The sequence below is a fragment of the Platichthys flesus genome, chromosome 12 (genome assembly GCF_949316205.1).
Source record: "Platichthys flesus chromosome 12, fPlaFle2.1, whole genome shotgun sequence".
Lineage (NCBI taxonomy): Eukaryota > Metazoa > Chordata > Actinopteri > Pleuronectiformes > Pleuronectidae > Platichthys > Platichthys flesus.
This window is the reverse complement of record NC_084956.1, coordinates 12,184,020-12,208,252: the sequence shown is the minus strand read 5'-3', so window position 1 is coordinate 12,208,252 and position 24,233 is coordinate 12,184,020. Positions and strand designations below refer to the sequence as shown.

At 38.7% G+C, this 24,233-nt stretch overlaps 1 protein-coding gene across 2 annotated transcripts; it reads right to left on the bottom strand.

Moving 5' to 3' along the window:
• Nucleotides 1-3,921: 3,921 nt before the first annotated feature.
• Nucleotides 3,922-13,177, bottom strand: fam83b (family with sequence similarity 83 member B). 2 transcript variants are annotated; one of them, XM_062401778.1, is made up of 6 exons: nt 13,070-13,162; nt 12,521-12,618; nt 10,440-10,912; nt 7,917-8,081; nt 7,282-7,406; nt 3,922-6,986 (listed from the first exon to the last, which is right to left on the bottom strand). In XM_062401778.1, coding segments are annotated over exons 1-6 (2,853 nt in total). In that variant the 5' UTR covers nt 13,072-13,162; the 3' UTR covers nt 3,922-4,996. The 2 variants fall into 2 exon arrangements, with proteins under 2 accessions (XP_062257762.1, XP_062257763.1); XM_062401779.1 differs by lacking the exon at nt 12,521-12,618 and having other exon boundaries at nt 13,070-13,177.
• Nucleotides 13,178-24,233: the final 11,056 nt, after the last annotated feature.

Genomic DNA, 24,233 nt, shown 5'->3' with positions numbered 1-24,233 from the left:
AAATATGAAATATTTATTTACTCTTATTTTCTCAGGTTGCCTCAAACTCTGAAGTATTGCTTTAAGTCTGAATGAAAGAAAAAGGTTATAAAAAATGTCAGACGTGAAATCAGATCATTATCACAGCCTAACAGTAGTTTTCTTTCTTGATTGGGTTCATTCTCATCAGATCTCCAAAGTTTCTTACGTTGGCACAAATTCACTGCAATGATAAGTGTATCTTTTTCCATCTGCCCTCTGTCAGCGAGGAGACAAAGCCTCCCACACATGCAATACAAGAGATTATACATATAATTTATCTACGGCACAATATTGTAATCCGACATACATGTTCTGTTGATAATAAGAAAAACAATAACAACCCAGCAACAAAACATTTCAGGACTTATCTAAATGATCATAAAATTACACAGAAATAATACTTTGAATAGAAGAATGAAACAGAAAACACCAGTAGGTAAAAAAAAATGGTGTACTTGGGTTAATAAAACGCAAGAAAAGAGAAAAGGCATTGATTTAAGAGATGTCATTGATTCTACTAGCCTCAGAGAGCCAGAGAGTTTCCGAGCTGAAGAGCCGAGACTGCAAACGATCGCTCACTGTTCGTCTTTAGCTGGGACGTAGGAGCAGCCAGCAGAGCCCGGCTGTACGATCTGAGACTCCGCTAAGTCTCATAGAGAAGCAGTTATTGAGCAATGTTGCTGGTAACATGTTTACTTGCACATTTTGGACATTTGGTTATCATTTGTTATCATTTTCTGAACTGCCATTATTCATTTCTATAATATAGCTTGGTCTATTACCAGCAGGTAGAGCTATGGAGCAGAGATCCAAGAGATCTGACACAGTTTTAACTTCAACTCAAACTTTTATTATGTCAGTTTAGCTTGTAGAAGAATTGTCCCGCCTGGGGACATTTTTATCTTTTGCTGGTATGTTGATTTATTTGTTATCTTTTAGCTTCTTTCTTGTGCAGCTGTGAAACATTTTTATTTAATATCTAAGCTGTGTTGAAGTCTGTAACTGTAATATCTTCTAAGTCTTCTTCCGAATACGCTGTCTGCAGAATGTCAGAGAGAGAAACTGAAAATGTCAGGAGACCCCTCAGAAAGATAGTAAATCTTTGCAACCCGTTCATTTTTGATGGGGAGAGCAGAGGATATAATTTTAGAAGAAAGCTCTATATTCATTAGTCAACAACAGAAACTGCTTGTTATAATTCGCATGAACACGATTGCTTTTGCTTATATTAGCAGAAAGATTTTAACCATATTCTCCAATGTTGTATTGCTGTGAATTTCTAATTGGATTTAAGAGACATCATTAAATTTTGTACGATCAAATAAGATACATACACACACAGCAGCCTGCTACATTCCCTCAAAACATATATAGTGACCAGGAGACAGTGGAGCTGAAGAGCTTTTTTTTCTTTCTTTCCCTTCCCTTAAGGCGGGGAGAGCAGCAACGCCATCAGGCAACATCCATTCACCCCTAGAGTGGAATTCAATTTCTGGAAGTGCACTGCATTTCAATGAGGCTCACTGGAAATGCTCGCAGCGATGTAAAAATCTGCATCAGCTGACCACTTGAAAGATGTGCCTCAGGTGCATCGAAGAACTCCACTGTCACATATTTTGACTGAGTTCCAGATCTGTAACAGCGGTTGTGGCTGCATTGCATCACATAATGTTGAGGCTGCCACATTTATTCTTGCTCTGCATTCACAGAAGTGGTTGTTCATCTTGCAGGAGTTCTCTGCACCTGGAAATTAGGTGCCACAGCAATCATTTGTGCACATTGTTGTTATATCCCAGGTGTAATTCTGACATTCATTCACTAAGGGCACCTGCTCATTGGCTGCAGTAGGCAGAAGAGAGTAGTATACAATACAATACAATGCCTTGTTTGTCATTGTACAACAAACTTTGCTGAGCATCTCCAAAAAGTCAGTGTAAAAATCCACAAGTCGAAAAATTATACATAAAATGTGTTTGGATATGAAATTCTATTTTAAATAATGTTTTACGAACAAATATTTTTCCCATAGAGCTGATGACTCAGGCATTAGTTTATGTGAGGGTCAACTGGCCATACTTGGTTTCCGGGAAAAGAGAGTGTGTATTGGTGCCATAATATATGAAAGATTTGAAAATAGAATGTGCTCTGCTGTATATTATATTTAATCTCTCAGATTTTTTGCAGGAATTCAAGTGGATGCATCACCATCCTCTTCACAGTTAAAGTACATTACAGGCACAAGAGATTTTCTTTCTCAGAAAATAAGCAAAAAGGGTCTAATAATAATGTTTCCAGCTGATTCATGTCGGAAATATTGTGAAAATGATTTTCATTACACAGCTTCCTTTGACTCTCTACGTCATTTCCATGGTGTCAAAGTAGTAAAATCAATTATATGACCTCTAGTAACAGAACAATGTTTGTTTTTTGACCTATTACTCATGTGGTAAAGGATTGGGTTTGCTTCTGTAGATACTTCTTTAATCTGTGCTAATTAGAAAATAATAATTGCAAGGAAACTAATACAATGTAAGCCTGCAATTTTAATACAAGTCGAAGATTCCCACCAACTGTGACTAGATACATCTAGCAGAGTTTACATTGTGAGTTTCCCAGCTGAAGAGCCGTGACTGCAAAAAGATAGGTCACTGCTAAAGAACATTTACTTTCAGACCATAGACACTTAAGAGTAAACTTTTCCACTAAAGTTTTAAAACTTAAAGGTGAAATGTTTCTCATAAGCATGACAATATATTTGCTTGTGTGTTTTTGACATTTTATTAAGAGCTCTATGCTGGAGTGTGTGTTTTGCCTGTGATCATGATTTTTTTTTTTTCGGCTTCCTCTCACCGTTGTTTTATAACAATCCGTTGCCAAGAGGATCTTTGTTGAGTCTTTGTTGAGTCAAAACGTTGCTAATAAAAGCTCAAGGGAGCTGTGACTCCTGATAACAGGTCATCTTCTCGGAACAGTGATAAAGTGGCAAATTGATTTGGTAATTTTTTCTCTACTGGAAAGCATGTAATCTTCATGATTCCCGGACATCCTGCAGTCATATAGCAGACGGGAAGAAACTCCAAACATCCCCTGTAATTTTCATCAACATTTCATCAGCATCACATATCAACCATGTTGTAACACAATCTACCGCAGCCGCAGGAGAACTGCGTTTCTGTGTATGAGGCACACGCCCCACCAGTTGAGCTATTAAGTAAATGTTAATGTTCAGCCTGTTGGGGGCGCAAACCTTTCTACTCTCCCTCACTGAAGGTCTCTCTCATCTCAAACTAACAAAACTGTGGTGTCTCACTCATCTGGGATGTCATTTTCCTGTCGACTGCTGTCTTTACCAGCAGACCTTCTTTAGCATGAATGCCTCAATTGGTTTGTCTGGTCATTTCAGGAAAAAAAGTTACTTATTCGCAATGAATTTGAAATTTTCCGTGCAGATTCTCCGTAGCTTAATAATTTGCCTCATTCCAAAACAAACATGTCATTGTTTCAGTTTTTAATGAGGGGAGTTTTTTTGGTTATTTCAATCCTATGTTGAGCTGTGAGTGATGCTCATGTGCACTTTATTTGTTAAAGTCCAAGAACATATACTATCATTAATGCAAGCCAATTTCACTGTTTGAATTATTTTGTCTTTTATGTTTTCGATGGGATGTAACATTAGCTGTAATAGCTTTTGAAACTACCCCCCAGATGCTCAAGGTCATCTCTAATTTCCTGTATTTTTTATTAAGATAACAGTCAAAGCTGGCCTTTCTATGACACACACTTTTCATTACATAAAACAATACCTTTGACGGAAGATTTCTCTTGAAGAGGAAAGATTCAGTCATTGGATTACATTTTCTTCCAGCCGGGCCCTGACATCACTGTATGTTTGCAAGTCCAGTCATTAAAAGATTTAATAAAGGATGTGGAAAAATAAACAGTACAAAAATCTATTGAAAACATTGTAAAATTATTGCAACCCCCATAGCATTCATAAAACATCTGTCAGGCACATAAATAGATGTAATGATGTACAGATATGTTTTCCCTCTTAAGGAGCACTGTTATATTTTATGTTGAAGGTATATGCAACGTCTTTACCTTAACATACCTAAAAGACAAGGTCAGAATCCTCCGATGAAACACAACAGCACAGCGGTACTCATACACATCTACATTGCAGTAACAAATTGTATACACCTTGGATATTTTCACACAGCTATGATTCAGTGCATCCAAAACGTCTTTTGACAGCGTTCGAATTCATTACCTTGATTGAAGCTGGTGAAAAGCAAACTCAAAGCAGCATGAGAGTGGAGTTTTGAGATGATGTTTTATAAAAAGTCCCCAGCATGTATTCATTCCTCGCCTCTTACTGGTATTCATCAGTGCACAAGTTAAAGAAGCAGACAACGACGTGTAAACAGTGTTTTGCAAAGGTAACACAGAAATAAAGTCCATTGATACGAATCATAGACTATAAATAACGATGGATGATGCATTTAGCTTCCTCTTGTTGTGCAAAAATAAAGCTTAAATATCCCAGATCATGCGCTTCTGACATAATTTGGAGCCAGAGTTTGTGCAGTAGTTATCGTTGTATGGAGCTAGCTTGATAGTGTCAAGGTCCTGCTGATACACAAGCTCGACCAATCACAGGTCAGTCTTAGCTGTCATCATGAAGTTTGATCGTGTTTTTATCTAATAACGAATTAAAAACAATCTTGCGTAATGAGAGTGACTTAGATGAGAGAAAACGACTTTGAGAAAAATTTACTTATTGTGTTCATAGACTTTTTATAACCTAAAATGCAGCCAGCCACCAGAGGCTGATCAAGATATTTTGGCTTCATTGTTAGGGAGCTGTCATGTCGTCCATCTTTAAATTTATATATTGATTCAAATATTAATATTACCCGTGTGCCCGTTCGTCATTATTGACGCATGCAGACCATGTGTTCTACAAATGCAGCAGTCAGTATTTATTCTTGTGTAGGAGATGCCCCACTCTATTAAAAAATTTCTCCAACTTATTTTCATGGTGTCCTCGTGTAGCCCGGCCGAGGTCGGCATCTGCCTCAGCTTTAGGAGGGCTTTTGGTTTTCTCCTGGGAACGCGTGCTTCCAAGGCCATGTGGAGAGTGCAGAGGGTCTTTCTTATCTATTGAGCAGAACGGCTCATACCTGCTATACAGGCGACCTTCTGCTCCTCTGTTTTTTGTCCAGCTACCTGTGTCAAGGCTGGGCCTCACACTTTTGTCCAGAACAGTGGATTTCTGCCCTCTTGATGTATCGGGGATAGAGACCTGCGTGGAATGTTTGTGCTCCTCAGTCCTCAGCTGAGGCTTCGTAAAGCTTGTATGTCTGTCCTTTGACCACTTCCTTTGCTGCTCTGAGGAAGACCTGACTGGGCTTGATTTGTTTCTTTGGAGTTTTCCAAATCCATCTGATATTTTCCCCTCATCCTCGGCTGTTAAAGTGTCTGTACTAGCACCTGAGGTCATACTCAACGTTTCAATGTTCCTGACTGAATCCTCTTTTTTCCCTGGTATGTTCAGCATGGATTGAACGTTCTTGGAGCCCATCTGGAGAAAAGGTTGAGAGCCCCTGCTGTTTGCTTTAGCCGTCAAATCCCTGTTTTTCATATCCAGTGCTGCTGCAGAAACAGTCCTACATGGTGATTCCTGCCAGTTGGGGGTACTGGGGCCCTTTGTACCTTTGATACTCTTGACATCATAATGAGAGACAGATCTTTGTTCTTCATTCAGATTTGACACATATGCACCATTCTGAGCATTGATCCCTGCTGTGCTCCTATTAATGGGCATCCTTGCAAAAGCGCCGTACATGTGACCTGATGATTCATGTCCGTACTCTGTGTCTGATCTCGGATCTGCCAGGCTATGCCTTTTTTGCCAACTGTCTGTCATGATCCCAGGGTTTGTCATCATATGTCCACCTTTAGCTCGGCCTAAACTGGTATAAGGAGATTGGTAAGAGTTTCTTCCTGGACCATAGCTTGCAATATTACGATTGTCATCCAAAATCTGTGAACTTTGACTCTTCATTATGAATTCGTCTTTATTTATTCTATTCTCACAGGCGGCTGTTGGATTCCACTGCATTGATGTGTAGTGCAGAGGAGTGTGTGGTGCTGCTCTATTTGGGTCCATGTGCTCTGGTATAGGTGGCCTTAAGGCATAGGAAGACCTAGTTCGTCCCTGCATGAAAGAACCAGCTATGTCCCTCGGTTCAAACTGGTCTAAATAGTCACAAGAGTCTCCATATGGGGCGTCAGTGTTGTTGAGGTAAGATTCGATCCGCATTGTACGCATGATTGACTTTGATGTATTCTCCAGTGTTGGCATATTCTGCTGCATGGACAGAATGTGTTTGTCACCGTCATTATAAATGTTTTGACCTCGGTATATGTGTGGCACATGATTGTCCGTGGGATAGTTTATTCTGTTTCCTGTTTCCCTGGAGACATTCCAGTGGCTTACCCTGGGTTGGATGTTCTGTGGCGTATAACCATCTTGTCTCTCCCCTGCATAGCTGTGCCTTTTCAAGCAGTTCATCACCTCTGCAGACTGCAAATGGGACATCTGGTTCTGACCACCAAGTCCATTCTCAAACAATGGCCCATGGTGGTTTGGTTCCTCTTCTAAGAGCCTCTTCTCATAGTCTATCTGGCCCAGTTTCCTCTCACAGGTCTTCCGATAGACAGTGTCCAGTGTGTGCCTTAGCACGTCCCTCCGCTCAATTTGCTGGGCAGATTGCGATGCAGGTAAAATCTGTTGTTCATTCGGCCCGTTGAGCTGGATGGAGCACTCCGGAAGGCCCAGGTTAGCTGGCACAGTCGACCGGGCATAGAGGGTTCGGAACTCCTCATCGTACATCTTCACCAGATGTCCTGTGATGACTTGTACCATGCTCAGATTAATCTTCTCAAATGACCAAGTGAAGCTGTAAACAAACATAAAAACAAGTAAATATTGAATTTAAAAAACATAATTATCTTTTAAAAATATTCAATTTAATTTAATCTCTGAGTCATTTGGGACAAAAATGCCAAAAATATTTAAAAGATAACACTGGTTCAGGGAGATATATCTTTTGAAAAGTCTATATTTACATTTATATTTGGAAAAACAAACAAAACCTGCTGCCAGATTTTAAAGAGGCATTTTTTATTGTGACTAAAGCTGTGCTCACAAGCTAGTCCTTACAGCTCTTCTGATGTGAAGCCATGCTTATTTACCTGTATGAGCCATAAATCGCTGTGTGGCAGTCGACTAAAAGAAACTTCTGCTCCATTGCGCCATGAAATTTTGCTCCTGATCGACAGTGGTAATCCTGACCTTTCACAGTGCGCACCCTCATGTTCTGTCACCAGAGGAGTGAAAGGAAAATGTCAGAGTTTTATTTACCACTGTTGAAGTTTACAGAATAAGGTCACAAATATGTCACCTGAGAAATGGTGTTGCTTAGTTAAAAACCATTCGGAAGATTTGTAATGCTGCATTTGTTGGTTTGTGCTGCAGCTGGTTGTACATGATGTGCACTTATGTGAATTTAAAGGGTGTGTTTGGATTATCAGTGTCTCTAGTGCAGGTAAATAATTATGACTCCACCCAATAAACCGGAGAAACCAGTTTTTGAAATGAGACTTTGTTTCCACAATAGTAAAAGATGAATAAACATTGTCTTATATGTATTTTGTATGGAAATTTTGAGTCATTTGCAAAATCTACATTTACAAAAACTGAGGTTACATCCTTTTGTCAACACCTCGAAGCAATAATAACCTCGAAAAAAACAAATAATTTTCAATGTAATGTCATTACAATCAAGAAAATCGTAACATGGATGTTTTAAGTCATGTGCAGTACTCACCCTGAGTTGTTGAATTTTAACATCGTGATTTTCTGCCATTGTGAGGAAACATTTCAAATGTGAATCATCCAAAAGCACGTAAACTGAAACTCCTCGCACAGTGGCATCAACAATCTCTTTGAATATATCGACATCAGTGAACACGTCCATCACAATGGCAATGACCTGCAGGACATGGTAAATAAATCATGATCAGGTTAGACCAGAGGGGTTTGAATACATTTGACAAATTCACACCTGGGGAACTGTGATTTTAAAGATAAAAGATAAAGTCACAGTTCATGAAGAAGAGTAGAAAACATCAGTCTGACAGGCAAACACAAAAATGCTAGAGTTGTGATTAATGGAAAAATGTGCAGTAAAAGGAGCCAATATATATATTTTTAAGGTATATATAAGTGGAGGACAAGTGGTTGATAAAAGTTTTAGTATGTATAAGAAACACAGTATTTATTGATCCCAAATCATTTTCCATCATTCCTGGAAGAGTATCTGAAATGATAACGTACAAGTTTTGTATTGACAATTTAAAATATTTCTGTCATCCTGGGAAGAATATTTTTGTTAATCAAGGACATGGTAAAAAAAATGTTTCTCTGTAATCTGTAATTTCCCTTCAGGCTTAATGAGACTTCAGTAAAAGTTCATCATGATAATGTACACTTTGAAAATACAGAATGTTATGAAGCAGCAGCATAATACTTTGTCCTAGTGGCAGTAATGAGCTGTTTAATGAACTGATGTCCAACTAATTCCTTTCCCTCTTTTCATTTCCTGTGTGGTGCGTTTGTCTAAGAAGATTTCTATCACTCAGATGAACCATCAGCAGGGTCACTTTAACCATCTGTGCAATGTCCAACAAATGCATACATTAAAATTAATATTCGCTCCAAAGTTGCTGTTTGTCAGATACAAGAGATTTCAACTGCTGTCTCATGACTTACTTAGCATTATTTAAAGTGAATTATTTTATACTGCACAAAAAAGAGGGTTTCTTTGTGAGTTTAACGGAGAAACTGCGTCTTTTTCTGCACAGAACCTGTTACACTTTTGTGTATGTTTGTTTAATTGAGTCAGAACAACACAACATGTAATAACTCAGCAGAAGACTAACTGTCCACAATTTTAATAAACTAGTTTATGAATCATAATGACGCAGTCTGAGAAGTTACTGAGGCGTCTGAAGGGATTACTCAAACTGGTTCTCACACTTTTTTCTCAAGATGATAGATGGCAAAACCAGAATTTGACCTCATCCACCCCAGCAGGCACTCCTCTACTCTGGAAGCTGAGAACAACAGAAATCCATGGAGCTGCCTCGGGGGGGTTAAAGTACATGTCACATACCATAGACAAGCCTATTTCTCCAGTTAAACTCAGTAGAGAAACATGAAGTATGTCTGGGTCAGTTTGTCTGCTCAGACAGAAGTGTGCGCAGGTCACAACAAATTGTGTGTACTTGCACTTACAACTTTGTGAGGAACATTTGGACCCGTCTTCACTATTTCCTAGGCCTGTTTGAGGGTTAAGACTTGTTTTAGGGTTTTGGTGAAGTTTAGGTCCAGGTTTAGGTTCGGTCTATTGCAAGGATTAGGGTTAGACATTTAGTTGTGATGGTTAAGGTAAGGGTATGGGTTTATGTATCAGGACAAATTATTCTCATGGGGACCCAACCCCATGCAGTCCTAATAAGGCAAAACCTCTTTTCTTAGGTCCGGGTTTAGTTGTGAATTGTGGTTAGGTTAACCTTAGCGTTAGGCATGAGTAGGTCATGGTCAAGGATAGGGATACGATTTTGGTTTGGCTGCCTACAATGTATGAAGGTAAATGATAAATTGTTTTGTATTTATCTAGCGCTTTTCTAGTCTTGATGACCACTCAAAGCGCTTTACAGTACAGTTTTATAATCACCCATTCACACGCACGTTCATACAGTGCGTCTATTCGCATTACTTTGTTATTCTATTAGGGGCCATCCAAAGTAACTGCAATGTTCTGGCAAGGTTAACTGTGCAAACTTGTGTAGGCTTATACTTGTATTTCCTGTTCAAACAGTTGTTTTTTATTGTTAAGACTTGGTTTTAGTTAGAATCAGGGTTGGGACTAGGCAACTGGTTGTGATGGTTTAATGTTGGGGTAAGGGGCTATCTGGAGTGCATTATGTCAGACAGGTCTGTTAGCACAGACACATTATTAGCCCTTATCCCTTATGGGGACAAAAAGCATATAAATCATTTAATTTTAAGGTTAAGACGTGTTTTAAATGGGTGACGGTGGTGATGGTGAGCACAGGAGCCTCACAGCAAGGATGTTCCTGCTTCAGAACCCGGTTCTTTACACCCCCGCTAAAGATCATGGTTGAAAATATTTTAAGATAAGGTTAGGGTTCGGCAATAAGTCACTAAGGTATGAGGAGGTCTCTAGGAAATCAATCTAAGACAATGTCCGAAGTCACAGAGACACATGTTTGTGTTTGTGCATTTGTGTTTGTGTGAATGTACACGTCAGCACACTGTTGATTACCTGTCTTGCTTCCTGAATACGCTTACGGATCGTGTCTTTGATACTGGGGCTGTTTTGTCTTGGTGGATGAAAGAGCAAATCAATATTTGTCTGGAGTTGTTCATGAATGACATCTGGCCACCCTAAATCCAAATCCGGCGTGTCCACATCGGAGTGGAGTGGCCAGTAGGTCCCTGATGATGAGTGGCTCTCCGATGGCTCATCTTTTTCCTCTGTGTGTTTTTGAGGTGGAAGCTGTTCAGCATTTGACGTGATAAAAAGGAGCTCATCCTCCGACAGGAAACTCCCGATACGCTCTATCTTGAGAAACTCCTGGTAACTGTCTCTGCCGTCACTCACCAGGCGATCAATCGCCAGGCGATATGTCTCTTTGTAGTGGGGCTGGATATAATCCTCTGATTTAATCTCCCCCCTCAAGGATGACAGCATGGAAAATTCTGGAGACTCCATTGATCCAGACTTTTTCAGCAAACCTGTCATGGATAATGCAAACCAGTGACATGATTTAAAGACATCATACACATATCAAGGTGGAAAAGGCCCAAAGATTGGATTTTTAAAAAAATCTAAATTAATCAAAGTAAACAGTAACTTCATACATGAAAATGTCATGATTACAAAAACCTGAATTTAAAGGTAATATTGTTAAACCATAATTTAGCGGGTATAATTATCATATAAATTCATCTTTAAGCTTAAATAAAGTGCAATAGAAGGGTAACGTATCTTTCAAGTCTTCTGTTTTTCACGGTAATGTGTTCTAGCCTTTGCATAGTTATTGCCTAAGGTATTCTCAACACTTGCAATAAACTCAAAGATTTGAAAGTATCTAAAAGTAGTTGCAGAAATCCCTGCCTATCTGTTTGTGGAATGCACTGGCTTGACACTTCATGTGAATTGTAAAGGGCCCGGGGAAGGGCATTGTGAAATTTGGTTGGGTATAGAAGCGCAGTACATTCAATAAGTTTGAATAAACAGGCGACCAGTGCTCTGTTGAAGTCAGTGGCTGGGACTTGTCAATGTAAGGGACGTTATTGAAAAGGAACGCAGCCCTTTGTGCTGTTGCTGTGGCTTCAGGGTTCAGCATCCAGCAGACAGTCTTTTCTTTCCACAGCTGATTTAGTGGAAATCACTTTTTCAGTTTCAGATAGAAAGTTGCGACCAGCATCACCACAGGCCCAGCAAACAGCCCGTTCCAACACACATAGCCCTGAGCAATGTTCAAATGACCAGACAACCTTTTATCCTTATCTCAACTAAACAAACCAGTATCAACTTCTTAATAACTGAAATGTGTTTGAAGACCAATAATACCAAATGATAACCAAATGATAAACCAAGTGGCTTATTACAGTATCTGCTGTGAAACAGACATTATAGAGGGTAAAGATAAGTTAATAAAAGGCCAACGTTGATGAACCAGTGTCTCATGTCTCGGTATCTGTGAGTCTCCATATTGACAATGCTTTTCATGTATTGATTGAGATTAACTCTTAACTCCGATTAATTATCCGGGAACTGCTTCCCAATTAGCACTTGATTCACCGGTTCCTATCTTTGTAGTGAATTAACAGTTTCAGTGTTTACATTATATTATATAGAGTTTATGTTAGGTGCAAAAGCACCGTAATACACATACGTATATATATTTCTTATTATTATTTAAGTTGATCACATAGACTTAAACAGTATTCTAAGTACATCATATGAAACTGTGCCTGTAGTTACGATGAGATGGGGTAAAATAAAGCCAGTAAAGACTAAATTAAAACTTGATGTTTGTGAATAGACTACACAGTTGTATCTTAGAAATTGCATTACTTTGGAATAAACTTGGAGTTTAGTAAAACTTTTAAATTACTGCAAACAGGCCTTGAATCCAAAAAAGGTAAACATAGCCTGAATGCCCCTAAATTAATCTCTCACTGAATACGTATAAAGTCTAATGAAAACCTTATAGTGGGCAAGAAGTTGTTTCAATATTTTATTTCATTTCATCCTAACTTCACCTCATCCTAAGTATTTTCAAGCACATGATCTGCAACAAAGAAGATGTGAAGATATATGACACCTCTTAATACCTGCTGAATAAGGGTGATCGTCCACGGCAGGTAGACAGAAAACCGGTGTTCCAACAAGTGAACTGGGATTTTTGGAGACTTTGATGATGACAATAAACCTGCATGAGAGAGGGTGTGAATCTTTCACTTTCAGGAGAGTTTCTTTTGTGCTAATATGCAGAAAATGTGTCTTTCATTGCAAAGAGCCTCACACTGAACATACAATTATCTCTGACGTGTCAAACATACTTTGAGTTCAGGATTTACTTGAACAAGAAAACTGAAAAAGAAACACTGAATAGCTGTCAGTGAAATATGCTATATTTATACCTATCATTGAAACAGGTTGGTGTTCTTTTACGTTTCACTTTGTCTGCGTAATCGTTACCGGCACCAAACATCATAACCTTGTTCAAACAGCATATTTATTTACACATCTCATCACAAGCTTCCTGCTGTTCAGAGAATTCATCTCAAACAGCTTTTTTTTAGATACGTCTCTCTGAGGCTTCAAATACACAGTGAGCAACTAACAACGCCATACATTTTAACTGAACAACAGCAACTTACATGTAGACTCCGAACTGTGTGAAAATCCTGTTGTTTTTTTCCACCTGAATTCCCTCTTGGACTTTATGTATGTTCACCCGGTGCTGAGTATAAAGAGAAGCTTTTGTGTTCCAGCTGGAAGAGACTTAAACAAGGAGGTGTCTCAGCATGATAAGCAGTCTGCAGGTGGAGGGTGTGGATTCCAGTTTTGACATGCAAACGAAACTTGCTTACAGGCAGCCATAAACCTGTTTGAGACTTTCAGCCACACCCCTTCCCTGTTCAGGGACGAAGTTCACACCGACGGAAAATCCAGATAATGTCATAAAGAGGCTCTGAGTAACACTGAGAGGCTAATGGCACCGGGCCTTATCATAATGCTCTGTTCAGTGCTGCGTTTACACCAACCGAGACAATAATGCACATTTAACACATCAGTGTTCACATCCCTATTTTTTCTTTCTTAACAAACTGTATGTTAGGTGTATCTGGCCATTTTAATCAAAGCACTTGTGTTGTGAGCAGAAGCTCCACATAGAGAAAAAGTCCACTAATCACAAAAAACTAAATAAACTTAAACTTATAAGACAAGGATCATTAGTCTCCATTTTATTTCACATATGCCTGAAATATCAAAGTTGAACAATTTAAATAACTGCTGCAGGGATGGAGCTGCGCTTGTATGTCAAACTTTGCTCATAGAAAGGTCTGAATGAAACATGTGCAGTCATGAGCACCTGTTGGCGACATCTGGCATTCTTCGACCTTTCAGGTCTGTTCTGATTAAGTCCTTTGAGTACATTACATTACATTACGTTTAGCTGACTCTTTTATCCAAAGCGACTTACAATAAGTGCATCCAACCCCGAGGGTACAGACCTAGGACAACAAGAATCAACAAAGTACAATTTCCTCAAAATAAAGCAAAACTACAAAGTGCTATAAGTAAGTGCCAGTTAAGTGCTACTAAATTGTTAGTTAAAACATTTTTTGGTATTTTTTTTTTTTATTCAAGGCAAGGTCGGAAGAGGTATGTATTTGTTTGGGGCGGAAGATCTGTAAACTCTCTGATGTCCGGATGTCAATGGGGAGCTCATTCCACCATCTAGGAGCCAGGACGGCAAACAGTCGTGATTTTGATGACTGTTTGGCTCGCAGTGAAGGAGCAACGTGCCGATTGGCTGAAGCAGAGCGGAGTGAACATGCTGGGGTGTAACGTTTGACCATGTCCTGGATGTAGACTAGACCTGATCCGTTCACAGCATGGTACGCAAGTACTAGTGTTTTGAACCGGATGCGAGCAGCCACTGGTAGCCAGTGAAGGGAGCGGTGGAGGGGAGTAGTGTGAGTGAATTTAGGTTGGTTAAAAACCAGTCGAGCTGCTACATTCTGGATGAGCTGCAAAGGTCGGATGGCAGTAGCAGGTAGACCTGCCAGGAGGGAGGTACAGTAGTTTAGGCGTGAGATGACCAGAGCCTGGACCAGAACCTGCACCGCCTTCTGAGTGAGAAGGGGGCGTATTCTCTGGATGTTGTACAGCATGAATCTACAGGACCGTGTTGTTGCAGTAATGCGTTACACAGTAATGTAACGCCCAGGTTCCTAGCAGTCTGAGTGGGGGTTAACACGGAGTTGTTAAAGTTAATAGTCAGGTCGTGGGTGGGATAGTCTTTCCCTGGAAGGAAAAGTAGTTCAGTCTTGTCAAGGTTAATTTTCAGGTGGTGTGCAGACATCAACTGAGAGATGTTTCAGATAGGGGAAAAGACAGGGTTAGTTGAGTAACTTGCTGGTTATATAACATCTGTTCTCTGGAGGAAATGCTGCGTTAATTTAAGTCAATTTACTGGAACTAAACTGTTAATTAACACAAACAGGATAATTTGTTGCATCAATATCATCAGTCTGCGTTTTTTTAATGAATTTGACATCATTACACACAAAATTCGTATTTTATTTTCCGATTAATAAACTCAATTAATTTGTCTCCATCCTTAAATCATCCAATCAATGAGACTTAGCAGAAAAGGGCAAAAACACTAATATACATAATAAATCCTAAAAAAACAGGTTTATTGTACACATCAATATTTATTATGTGCAAAAATGTCCTGATCATAGACTCTACATAATAATGGATGACATGACTGCTCCCCGAAAAGTGAAGCCAAATAATGTTGATTGCCTCCTGATGGATGGCTGCAGTTTAACTAATAACTAACTAATTAACCCCCACCTTGGATCAAACAAAAAAGTATTTAATGTACCCATTAAATACATTTTTCTACAAAAAGTTTTCTGACATTTTAGGTAGGGTTTCGCGTTGTTCTTGAATTTCTTTTTCCATGAACTTTTAATTAGTTAATTCATCTTACATAAACGGGGTGAAATGTCATGATTGACAGCTGAGACTGACCTGCGATTAGTTGAACATATCTGCTGGATCTTCCATACCACAATCTCTCTGGCTCCAAATCACGTCAAAAGCTAAAGCTGGCGCAACCAGCTTTCCAGGATGTTGTAGCCAAATTTCTGTACAACCGGAAGAAGTGGACACACGTTGCAGATCTTTTTGTGTGATCCTGATTCTATGGTCCTATGGTCCTAATTGGCAGCTTCCTGTCAAGGCACAAAATCAATTTAACCAGAATGTTATTTTCAAGGGTTAGTGCATATATGTTTTATTCTTTAGATGGATTCTGCATATGTTCTATCTTATTCTATTCTATTCTATTCATATATTCTTTTTGTAAACATTTGCATTTCTTTGGCTTTTCAGTGGTTTTTGTTCTGTATAGGAAAGAAATATGTTCCTTTTATTTAGCTCTGACAGTTAGAGCCACGCTGTATTTTCACCAGATTGATACTGAAAGCAGAGCGGTCGAATGCAAAGACATGAACATCCTGAAGATATCATGTTTTTTATTTGATATGTATTAGAGTTGTGTTATTTTCAGAATCAAATGTTCCTGCTTCGAACGTGTTAATCAGACACTCCCTGTGAGGCAGCATCGTGAAAGAGGGAATGTTTTAACCCCACAGTGGTGGAAAAACCTTAGAATTTTGGATGTCATCCATCTTCACTAAATCTCCACAGTCAGCCCCAAAGCATTTTTTCAGGGCAGGTCAGAATTGCATGTCAAGTATGCAGAGGCTCTAAGTAACATTTGGCGAAGTGAAGTGAACCTGTCCTGCCACTGGCTGTAGCACAAACACATAACTGTACACCTGGAAATGTTCAAACAGCTTTCTAGTCTGAAACTGCTGTTTTGAGAAAGCAGGACGTTTTAAAGCGACTCTATACAACTGTTTTACCATAAAGTAGCAGTTGGACTGACTTGGAATCGGGAGAATGGTTCCCCTTCATTCCCAATTCTGACCTTAAATGCCAGGTCTTGCACTGTCTAGCTAAGTGAGTAAGATTTCCTGTAAGTGGTTATACTGAATAACAGTAGCAGCTTAATTGCCAGAATCAGGCCCAGCAAGTTTAAAAGTAATACTGAACCATAGATCACTTAAAAAGGCTAAGAAGTAAAAAGTATACATTACCCAATGAGGAACATTTTCATATTCTAAACAGAGTTTAGTTGTGTTACTGTTCAGTGAGTGAGAATACGTCAGCATTTAACTGCAGTCATGATACTATTTCACAATATGCGTGATGGTAATATACAGACTCCTTCATCCATACTGTGACACCTCTGGTAGTTCCCCGGTTCATCCTCAGAAAAAAGGCTTGAAGAACAAGATATCTTCACCATTGTTCAGTTGCGTCTTGAATCTCGGTGTGTGAAGATTAAGTAACGTGTGTACCAATTGACAGGGATTTTCTTTACCTGAAGGTTCCTCTCGTTGAGTCACCCTTTGTGACACCCAATCCCTCCTCCGCACTGTCGTCATGGTCTGCTCCTCTGGCTGTTCTTATCCCTGCCGACAAGTCTGAGCGAGTCCCGTGTCGTTGTGGCCTCGACGTGAAGCTCCTCTACTCAACTAAAAGAGGCAGTGACATTAGCATGAAATTGAGAAACACAAATTGGGATGGATCAGTCTCAGAGGAATTTAATAAAGTTGTATGTGTTTGGCTGTAAAAAACGGACTGAAGAGACACAGCATTATGATTTAATTTAGTTTATTCATCACTACTCACACTTTCATGACACATTTCAATTAACATTGGATGATTATACGTGTCATCGAAAGGATTTGGCTCAATGGTGCCCCAGAGACCCCCGGAACGTGTTCACATTTACCGATCTTCACAAAAATAATACACAGGTGTATCATGACCAGAAAAACAAAAAAGTCTTTAGGTGCAATTGGGAAAACGACTTAATCGTTAAATCAACAATTTGAAAATAAAATCACTAAATACAAATATATATGATTTAATGAAAATCAAATGTATTTATAGTTAGACCAACACAGCCATACTGTAATATAATTTATAAAATTAATTTACATATTGATTATATAAATTAAATCATTTTACATTGACTTCAGTGCCATGAACACGTCTTCTAATCTGATATTGACCTCAACCATAAATAAATTGAAATAAATGTGTAAATATACACTGAATATATAAATGATAATGACTTGTGTGTGTGTGTGTATATATATATATATATATATATATATACACGATATATACCTACATATATGTTTATATACATATACATAGGCATGTATACATACATACACACACATTTATATGATGGTAGAAAATGTATTGTGTTTCATTTCATTCTCTATTGTTCATTTTGTCATGTAACTCTTAGCCGCAGTATTTCATCACAAACAAACATGTTGGTTGAGATAAATGAAGTGGTTTTGGCCTTAAAGACGGAGGCTCACATAACACTCTTTATGTTAGTGAGACTGAAACCATCTAATTTCGTTTCTCAGTTGATTTTTCCAAAGATTTGTTGTCTGACCTTTCATTCATCATATTTAGTTTCATTTAGAGCACGTAATTGTCAGTGAAGACATGAAGTAATCTGACTGAATTTACACTGAACCTGACATTAACTGTATTGGATACTTTAAGTGTGCTACGTAGTCTAAATATTGCATGATATAAGGGGGGGAATTAGCTTTACTTTAAAAAAATGTTGGGACTTTTTTCACAATATGGTCACGTCCAACACGTATCCTGCTTTCTGTTGCATCTCCTCCCTATGAAGATCTTTGCAGCTGAAAATGTTTATCATATTAATATCTGATTCCTTTTCTCAACCCATGTGTAATTATGAAGAACATTACAATTCAATCATCCATTGTTTTCGGATGGATCTTGTAGTCGGTTTTTAATTAATGGACACAAAAGTGTTCCCGTATCCACCATTTGATTGCTAATCAAGGCAGCTAGGTCAGTTCATTTATTTGAATGAAAGGATGCATTGTTCCTACAGTCCTGAAACCGGCTCCCACTCAGAGCTTTGTGTCCACATTGTTAGACTCACATTCAAAGAAAAATTGCACCAATAGATATTAGCACAAATGATGGATTATTAAATGTCCTGGAGATAATGAATTGCCACTGTATTTTTGCAAAATCTTTGTATCTCCTTTTTAAATGTCAAAACTAACAAATTTAAATATCTTCCTTTGTTGTCCTATTAACTTCTTTGTCTGCTTTTAAGTTTCAAATTTAACAAAAAAAGTAAGTTTTATGAACATTTTGATATCTTTCCCTTCTGTTGTCATTGCTTACGCTTTTTTTATGGACTCTACGAATGAGACACGAAAGGTATTTTCTATTTGTCTTTCTATTATCACTTTCATTTTGGAAAGATTGTTAGGATTTATGATGTAAACTAATGTGATCCAATATAAGGACCAGAGAAAGTTCCACAATCTGGTCTGGACATTTCCAGAATTTGCCTTTCACATATGTAAAATGCATCAGGAGATTCTTTGGGTCAAACGCATTCACAACATCAGGAACATGTCTGTAACACAGGGTCATGTTTAGAGGATCCCCACAATACAACATGCATTTGATTTTGAACAAGGGAACATAATATTCAAAATTGTTGGTTATTAATTTCTTTATATATTGATATTATGGCAGCTGTTGCCATGAATTGATATATGTTATAGGCCAGTAGAAGCCTGAGATTGAGTGCTGGGTTGGCGAAGGTATTGAGTTAGTGACATAAAACTCAGTTGTGATCACCGTATCTGACACTATCTAATTAAGTTTTTAAAGCTGCTGCAAAATCAATCTGTTTCTATAAACCTAAATCTCAAACAGTGCTTGTTAAAAAATAGCTTAGCAACTGTGACTGTAACATGATTTGGATGCTAAGCGGAATTTGTACCTTAATAATCACAGAACATAACTTACACTATTCATATTGATTTCATTCTAACTATATTTCCCTTTTCAATGACCAACTTAGATTCCAGCATGAGACAAAGAGAGCTTGATACACTGTGTTTTCTCAGGCTACCTCGTATTATTTCTTTTTTCACATCGACGCAGGAGGTAGAGTGTTCTCAAAAGGGGGGATGAGTGGGTGGAGATCAAACGTAATTGCAGTGTACAATTCATAGGATATGGCAGTAGTGTTGGAGGAATCACATTTACTGATCTCCATCTACTGCAGTGCAAAGTAGTATTTGGCCTCCTTATATTTGTTACTGAAAGCACTAAGCTCTCCCCCTTTTAACTTTAAGATCCTTATACAATACTCAGTGTATAAAAGGTAATTTGTATCACACTGAGCACATCCCCTTAAAAAACAATCAGGGATTAATTTCTATAAATCTTTTTCTCAATCTTATTGGAGGCATTGTTTCTGCATGTCAGAAATAGACAATTCACAGAAAAGGATTTGACTGTCTATTGCTGTGTTGTATGAAATGTTCCTTTTGAACATAGTGTGAAATTGAATCCAGTGGCCAGATGTGTGTCAGTCGAAGGAGCTAATGGAGGAGAAGAGGGTTTTGTAGAGCGGGTGCTCAAGTATCGAAAGTTGTAACCAGTGGTTATTTGTGAATTCAAATGATGAGGTCAGGAGGGAGCACTGGCTCTGTTCTCATCCCTGGAATCTTCTGTTGAGCTGCTGTCAGACCACGCACTGAATTCAGGAGAACCTCTGGACATTCTCCGGATGAAGAATGCAAATGTCAGAGCGAGAGCCTATAGCTTAAAGTTACTGTTTAGCCTGCAAACACATTTCTCTAGATTAAATCCGTTTTTGCCTTTCACAAAGGAAGAACTTATTATTTTATTTATTTTTCAGATCTTTGTCCGTCATGTGTTTGAAACATCATCAACACGCCATCTCACACTCAATGAATCCTCCATGTAATCTCCTGCTGTGTTAACATGAGCTCACTCACACACGGAGCGACGCCTGCGAGCTCGTTCAGGCAGCCAACTCAAGCTGGGCTGCTCCAATCATGTGACATGCATCATGTGACATACCTCACTCTCCACAACCATCTATAATATTCAGGTGGGCTATTTAAGCAGAGAGAAAGTTCCCATTATCGCCTTTGCTCGCACTGCTGCTAGAGTATTGCTACCAGTCTCTTCAGCTCCTCCACCACCCCAGCATCCACCTGACGACTCCGACGGGAGGTTACAAGTATTTGCTCATCACTCCCATCATTCCTTTGTAACGTTATGGGAGAGTGATTAGGTTGGAACCTTGACACCAAACACAAAACCTGTTCTACTGCAGCAATAAACGTTTGAATGTGAGTTGTCTGACTGAAATGATCTAGTGTTTGTATGCGGGGCTGGTAGTAGAAACTCCAGAAAATGTTTCACAACTTACCTCGACATCAACTTCATTAATAATTTATCAATAATTATTCAGACATGATATGCATGTATGTTGGGTGCTCCACTTATGTACACAATTGAGCAGAGGATTTTGTTATATGGCTCTCTTTGTAAGAATAAACAGACATTGCCTCAAAATATATTCATGGTCAGGGTCTTTTCATCAAATCACAATACACACAACCCTGGTTACATCATTTTAATACATAACATTACATAAAATCAATACATTAATTAATTGTCAAACCATAAACTGTCGTCGGAACACAACCATCACAAGGTTGTAAGAGTGGTGGTTCAGCTGCTCTTGAAGTACTGCAGCATCTTGAGGAGTTGATTAATTCAGAGCCGGTGTATGATCATGTTGGTAGAAGATGCAGGAGACTGGCCACACACAGCCAGAAACACTCATAATCAGGACAATCAGAAACACTCAAGCAGGCGAATATTCAAAACAGGAACCGGGCAGGAACGTCCATAATGCAAATAAAACATCTCATCAGCAGTGGTCAGATATTGCACCGAATTGCACAACTCACCCAATGTGTACAGCTGCTCTCTGAAGCCTGCAGCCTGGGTCAGTGGTATCTTTGAGTCCTTCTTAACAAGAAATGTGGAAGATTCATATGAGTATTGTATAGCCCATATTCACAAAATGTGTGACATCCTCTGCTCTTAACCATCAACAACAGTACAACAACAACACTTTTAACAGGCTAAAAAGAACGTAGAAAACCTCAGAATAGTGGAAGGTCAATGAATAATGGTGAACAGGACCCTGTCTATACTGCCCACATACCAGTGAAAGCCTGTGTTGTTAATTGTGCATGTTTTGCATATGAATGTGGATGTTATTCTCCTCAACCTTATGTGTGCTATTATTGCAGAGCACACATCGAGGGTTGAGTCCATCACAAGCTCTGCCTTTTGTGATGTGTTCCAAGGTTGTTCGCAGTTATCAAAATGATAAACAGATGCATAAACCTTCAGTCAAATTACAATTTACTTCAAGGCTCCTTTAAGGAGCTGCTTGTTTGAGGGGACACTTCTTACTCTAAATGCATCTCAGTTAAAGGTACAAACAAATATATAATCAGGAAGTTCCCTTTAATATTAAAATAATGTAACAAACATTGTATAATGTTTTATACTCATTTGTGTTGGATGCTTTATAACACGCTATATTTCCTTTTTGTTTTTATTAAAGGTGCAGCATTCTAAGTAATGTGTATAGTCTATACATTTTGTATAGTATAGTGTATATATATATATATATATATGAATATATATATATATATATATATATACACTATATCAATTATTTCATTTCAGGCTGTGTTTTTTATATAATTTTCACCGTAAAAAACTAATTTTTTGAACATCTGGTCAATCAAAGATAAATATTTAGCCAAGATATATTTCACATTTTGCAAATATTAGATGTGTTGTGTATTCTCACAAATGTATCTGTTAATACTGATCATGCTTCCCACTCCACCAAAGTATGACAGTCAGATTCCGCCAAGCTACAGTAAGCGATCATAATGATGGATGGCGCTCCCTGGGCTCCCAGCAGGTTTTGTGGTGTAGAGCCAACACATCAGCTGGGTGTGACAGCACCACACACACATGCCATTTTGTCTCTTTGTTGATTGGATTTGATGCCAAATTCTTCGCCGCGTGCTCTCGGGGCATGCTGTGTCTGTGTTCGCACGGCTCCCCAGTGACAGGGGGTGGTTCAAATACACTTTTTGATTATAATGGTAAAAGGCCATTCTGTAACTGGTCTGATTTGACAAAAACATGTCTGCCAATTGGCTGGTGGATAATTGTGACCTTCAGAGACCTCACTCACTGAATTATTGCCATTGTGGTCTAAAAAAACATCTATGAGGTTAATTAGTTTCATTCACATCCTCTTTTTATTTTGTCCTTCCGATGCTGCTACAAATTGCCTCTGAGGCCAGTGAAGCGTTTGCATAATCTTCTACAATGTCCACGATACATTTAAATGGGCTTGTACAAAGAGACAAAGATATTTCTCCAAAGGTCTTGAACATTTTTCACTCCATTATTCATGATGTCTAGTGGGACACTAATATCGTTCTGTCTGGATTAGACTCAGACACAGCTTTCTAATGTCTTTCGCCTCTTCACACACTGGCTGTCACCTCGACTATGGGGAGGTGATGTTTTTCGTCATTCACAAACTGTGTCCCTGTCTATTTATAAGTAAAGATATACACATATTGTTTCTTTCCAACTCAACCCTCTAACTTTGAATATTTATTTTTAAAGAAACACTACTGGTGTTACGGTGAACCTTGGATTTGTTGCTATGAGATACTTTAATCATTTTGACAACTAATTTAACTACTGTCTCGCTGTGTATAGCCCTTTATTTGCATTGTTTTGAAATTGCACTACATAAATTCAAAGTACATATCAAAGTATAACAAGAATATGAGTAGTGTTGATCAGACGATGTGGTCTTATCTTAACTATTTCTAAACCTGCTGCTGCAAGAAGAGCTGGTCACCTGTTTATTGAAAGTTTGGTGAAGCTTGACTCCGAACCCCGATCTGGAGAATCAGTTTCCGTTGTCTTGATCGCCCCAGTTGTCATGTCGGACAATGTAACTTGCGTTGATGAATCACAGCAGCCACTGCTTAAGAGACTTGGTCGCTGTTTGTCAAAGTGAATAAAAAATATAATGTGTCCAAATCTATGCTGCACTTTCGTTGGCCCTTAAAAATTAAAATCCCAAGTTTGAAGCCAATAAGATGTCAGACAGACATTGTGGGGCTGGGATAGAGTTGCTCATCCACTATCAATCCCATTTTCCCCTGTTTTGTGTCCATGGGCAAGATACTAAATTCCAATTTTCCCCCGACTGTACCGGCATTTAGTGAGTGATGGGTCATAATTGCATTGTATGAATGTGTGTGTGAATTGGTGAAGCCTTACTGTGAAGACTTGAGCGGTCATCAAGTCTAGAAAGGTTCTAAATAAACACAGCCCATTTACCATTTTACAAACTTTTCTGGAATTAGTAGATACAACTGATGACTCCTAGGACAGTTTTAGGGGGGGAAATCCTGAGCATGATTTCATTCAAAAGTAATCTTCACAAAACCCTAAACGTGGTGTGTCAGTGCCTCACTCAACACCCTCCAACTTGTAAGACTATACACTAAAAACACTTTCAACTCAAAAACCTTCCCCTGCCCACATGCAGGTCAATAAATAAATATAGAACAAGGTTTGACTTTAATGGCACGTGGGAAGTAAGGTGCTGCTGAAACTCTCTCTCACACACACACACACACAAACACACACACAATAGAGATTACCGTAACTGTTAGAACAAGTTCAAGGACAATTCTTAAA

Excerpts from the sequence above, each read along its gene's own strand:
- fam83b (XM_062401778.1), bottom strand. Across the intron at positions 8,082-10,439 it reads GTATTCAGGAAGCAAGACAG|GTCATTGCCATTGTGATGGA; the intron begins GTAATCAACAGT and ends CATGTCCTGCAG. Across the intron at positions 6,987-7,281 it reads GCGATTTATGGCTCATACAG|CTTCACTTGGTCATTTGAGA; the intron begins GTAAATAAGCAT and ends GTTTGTTTACAG.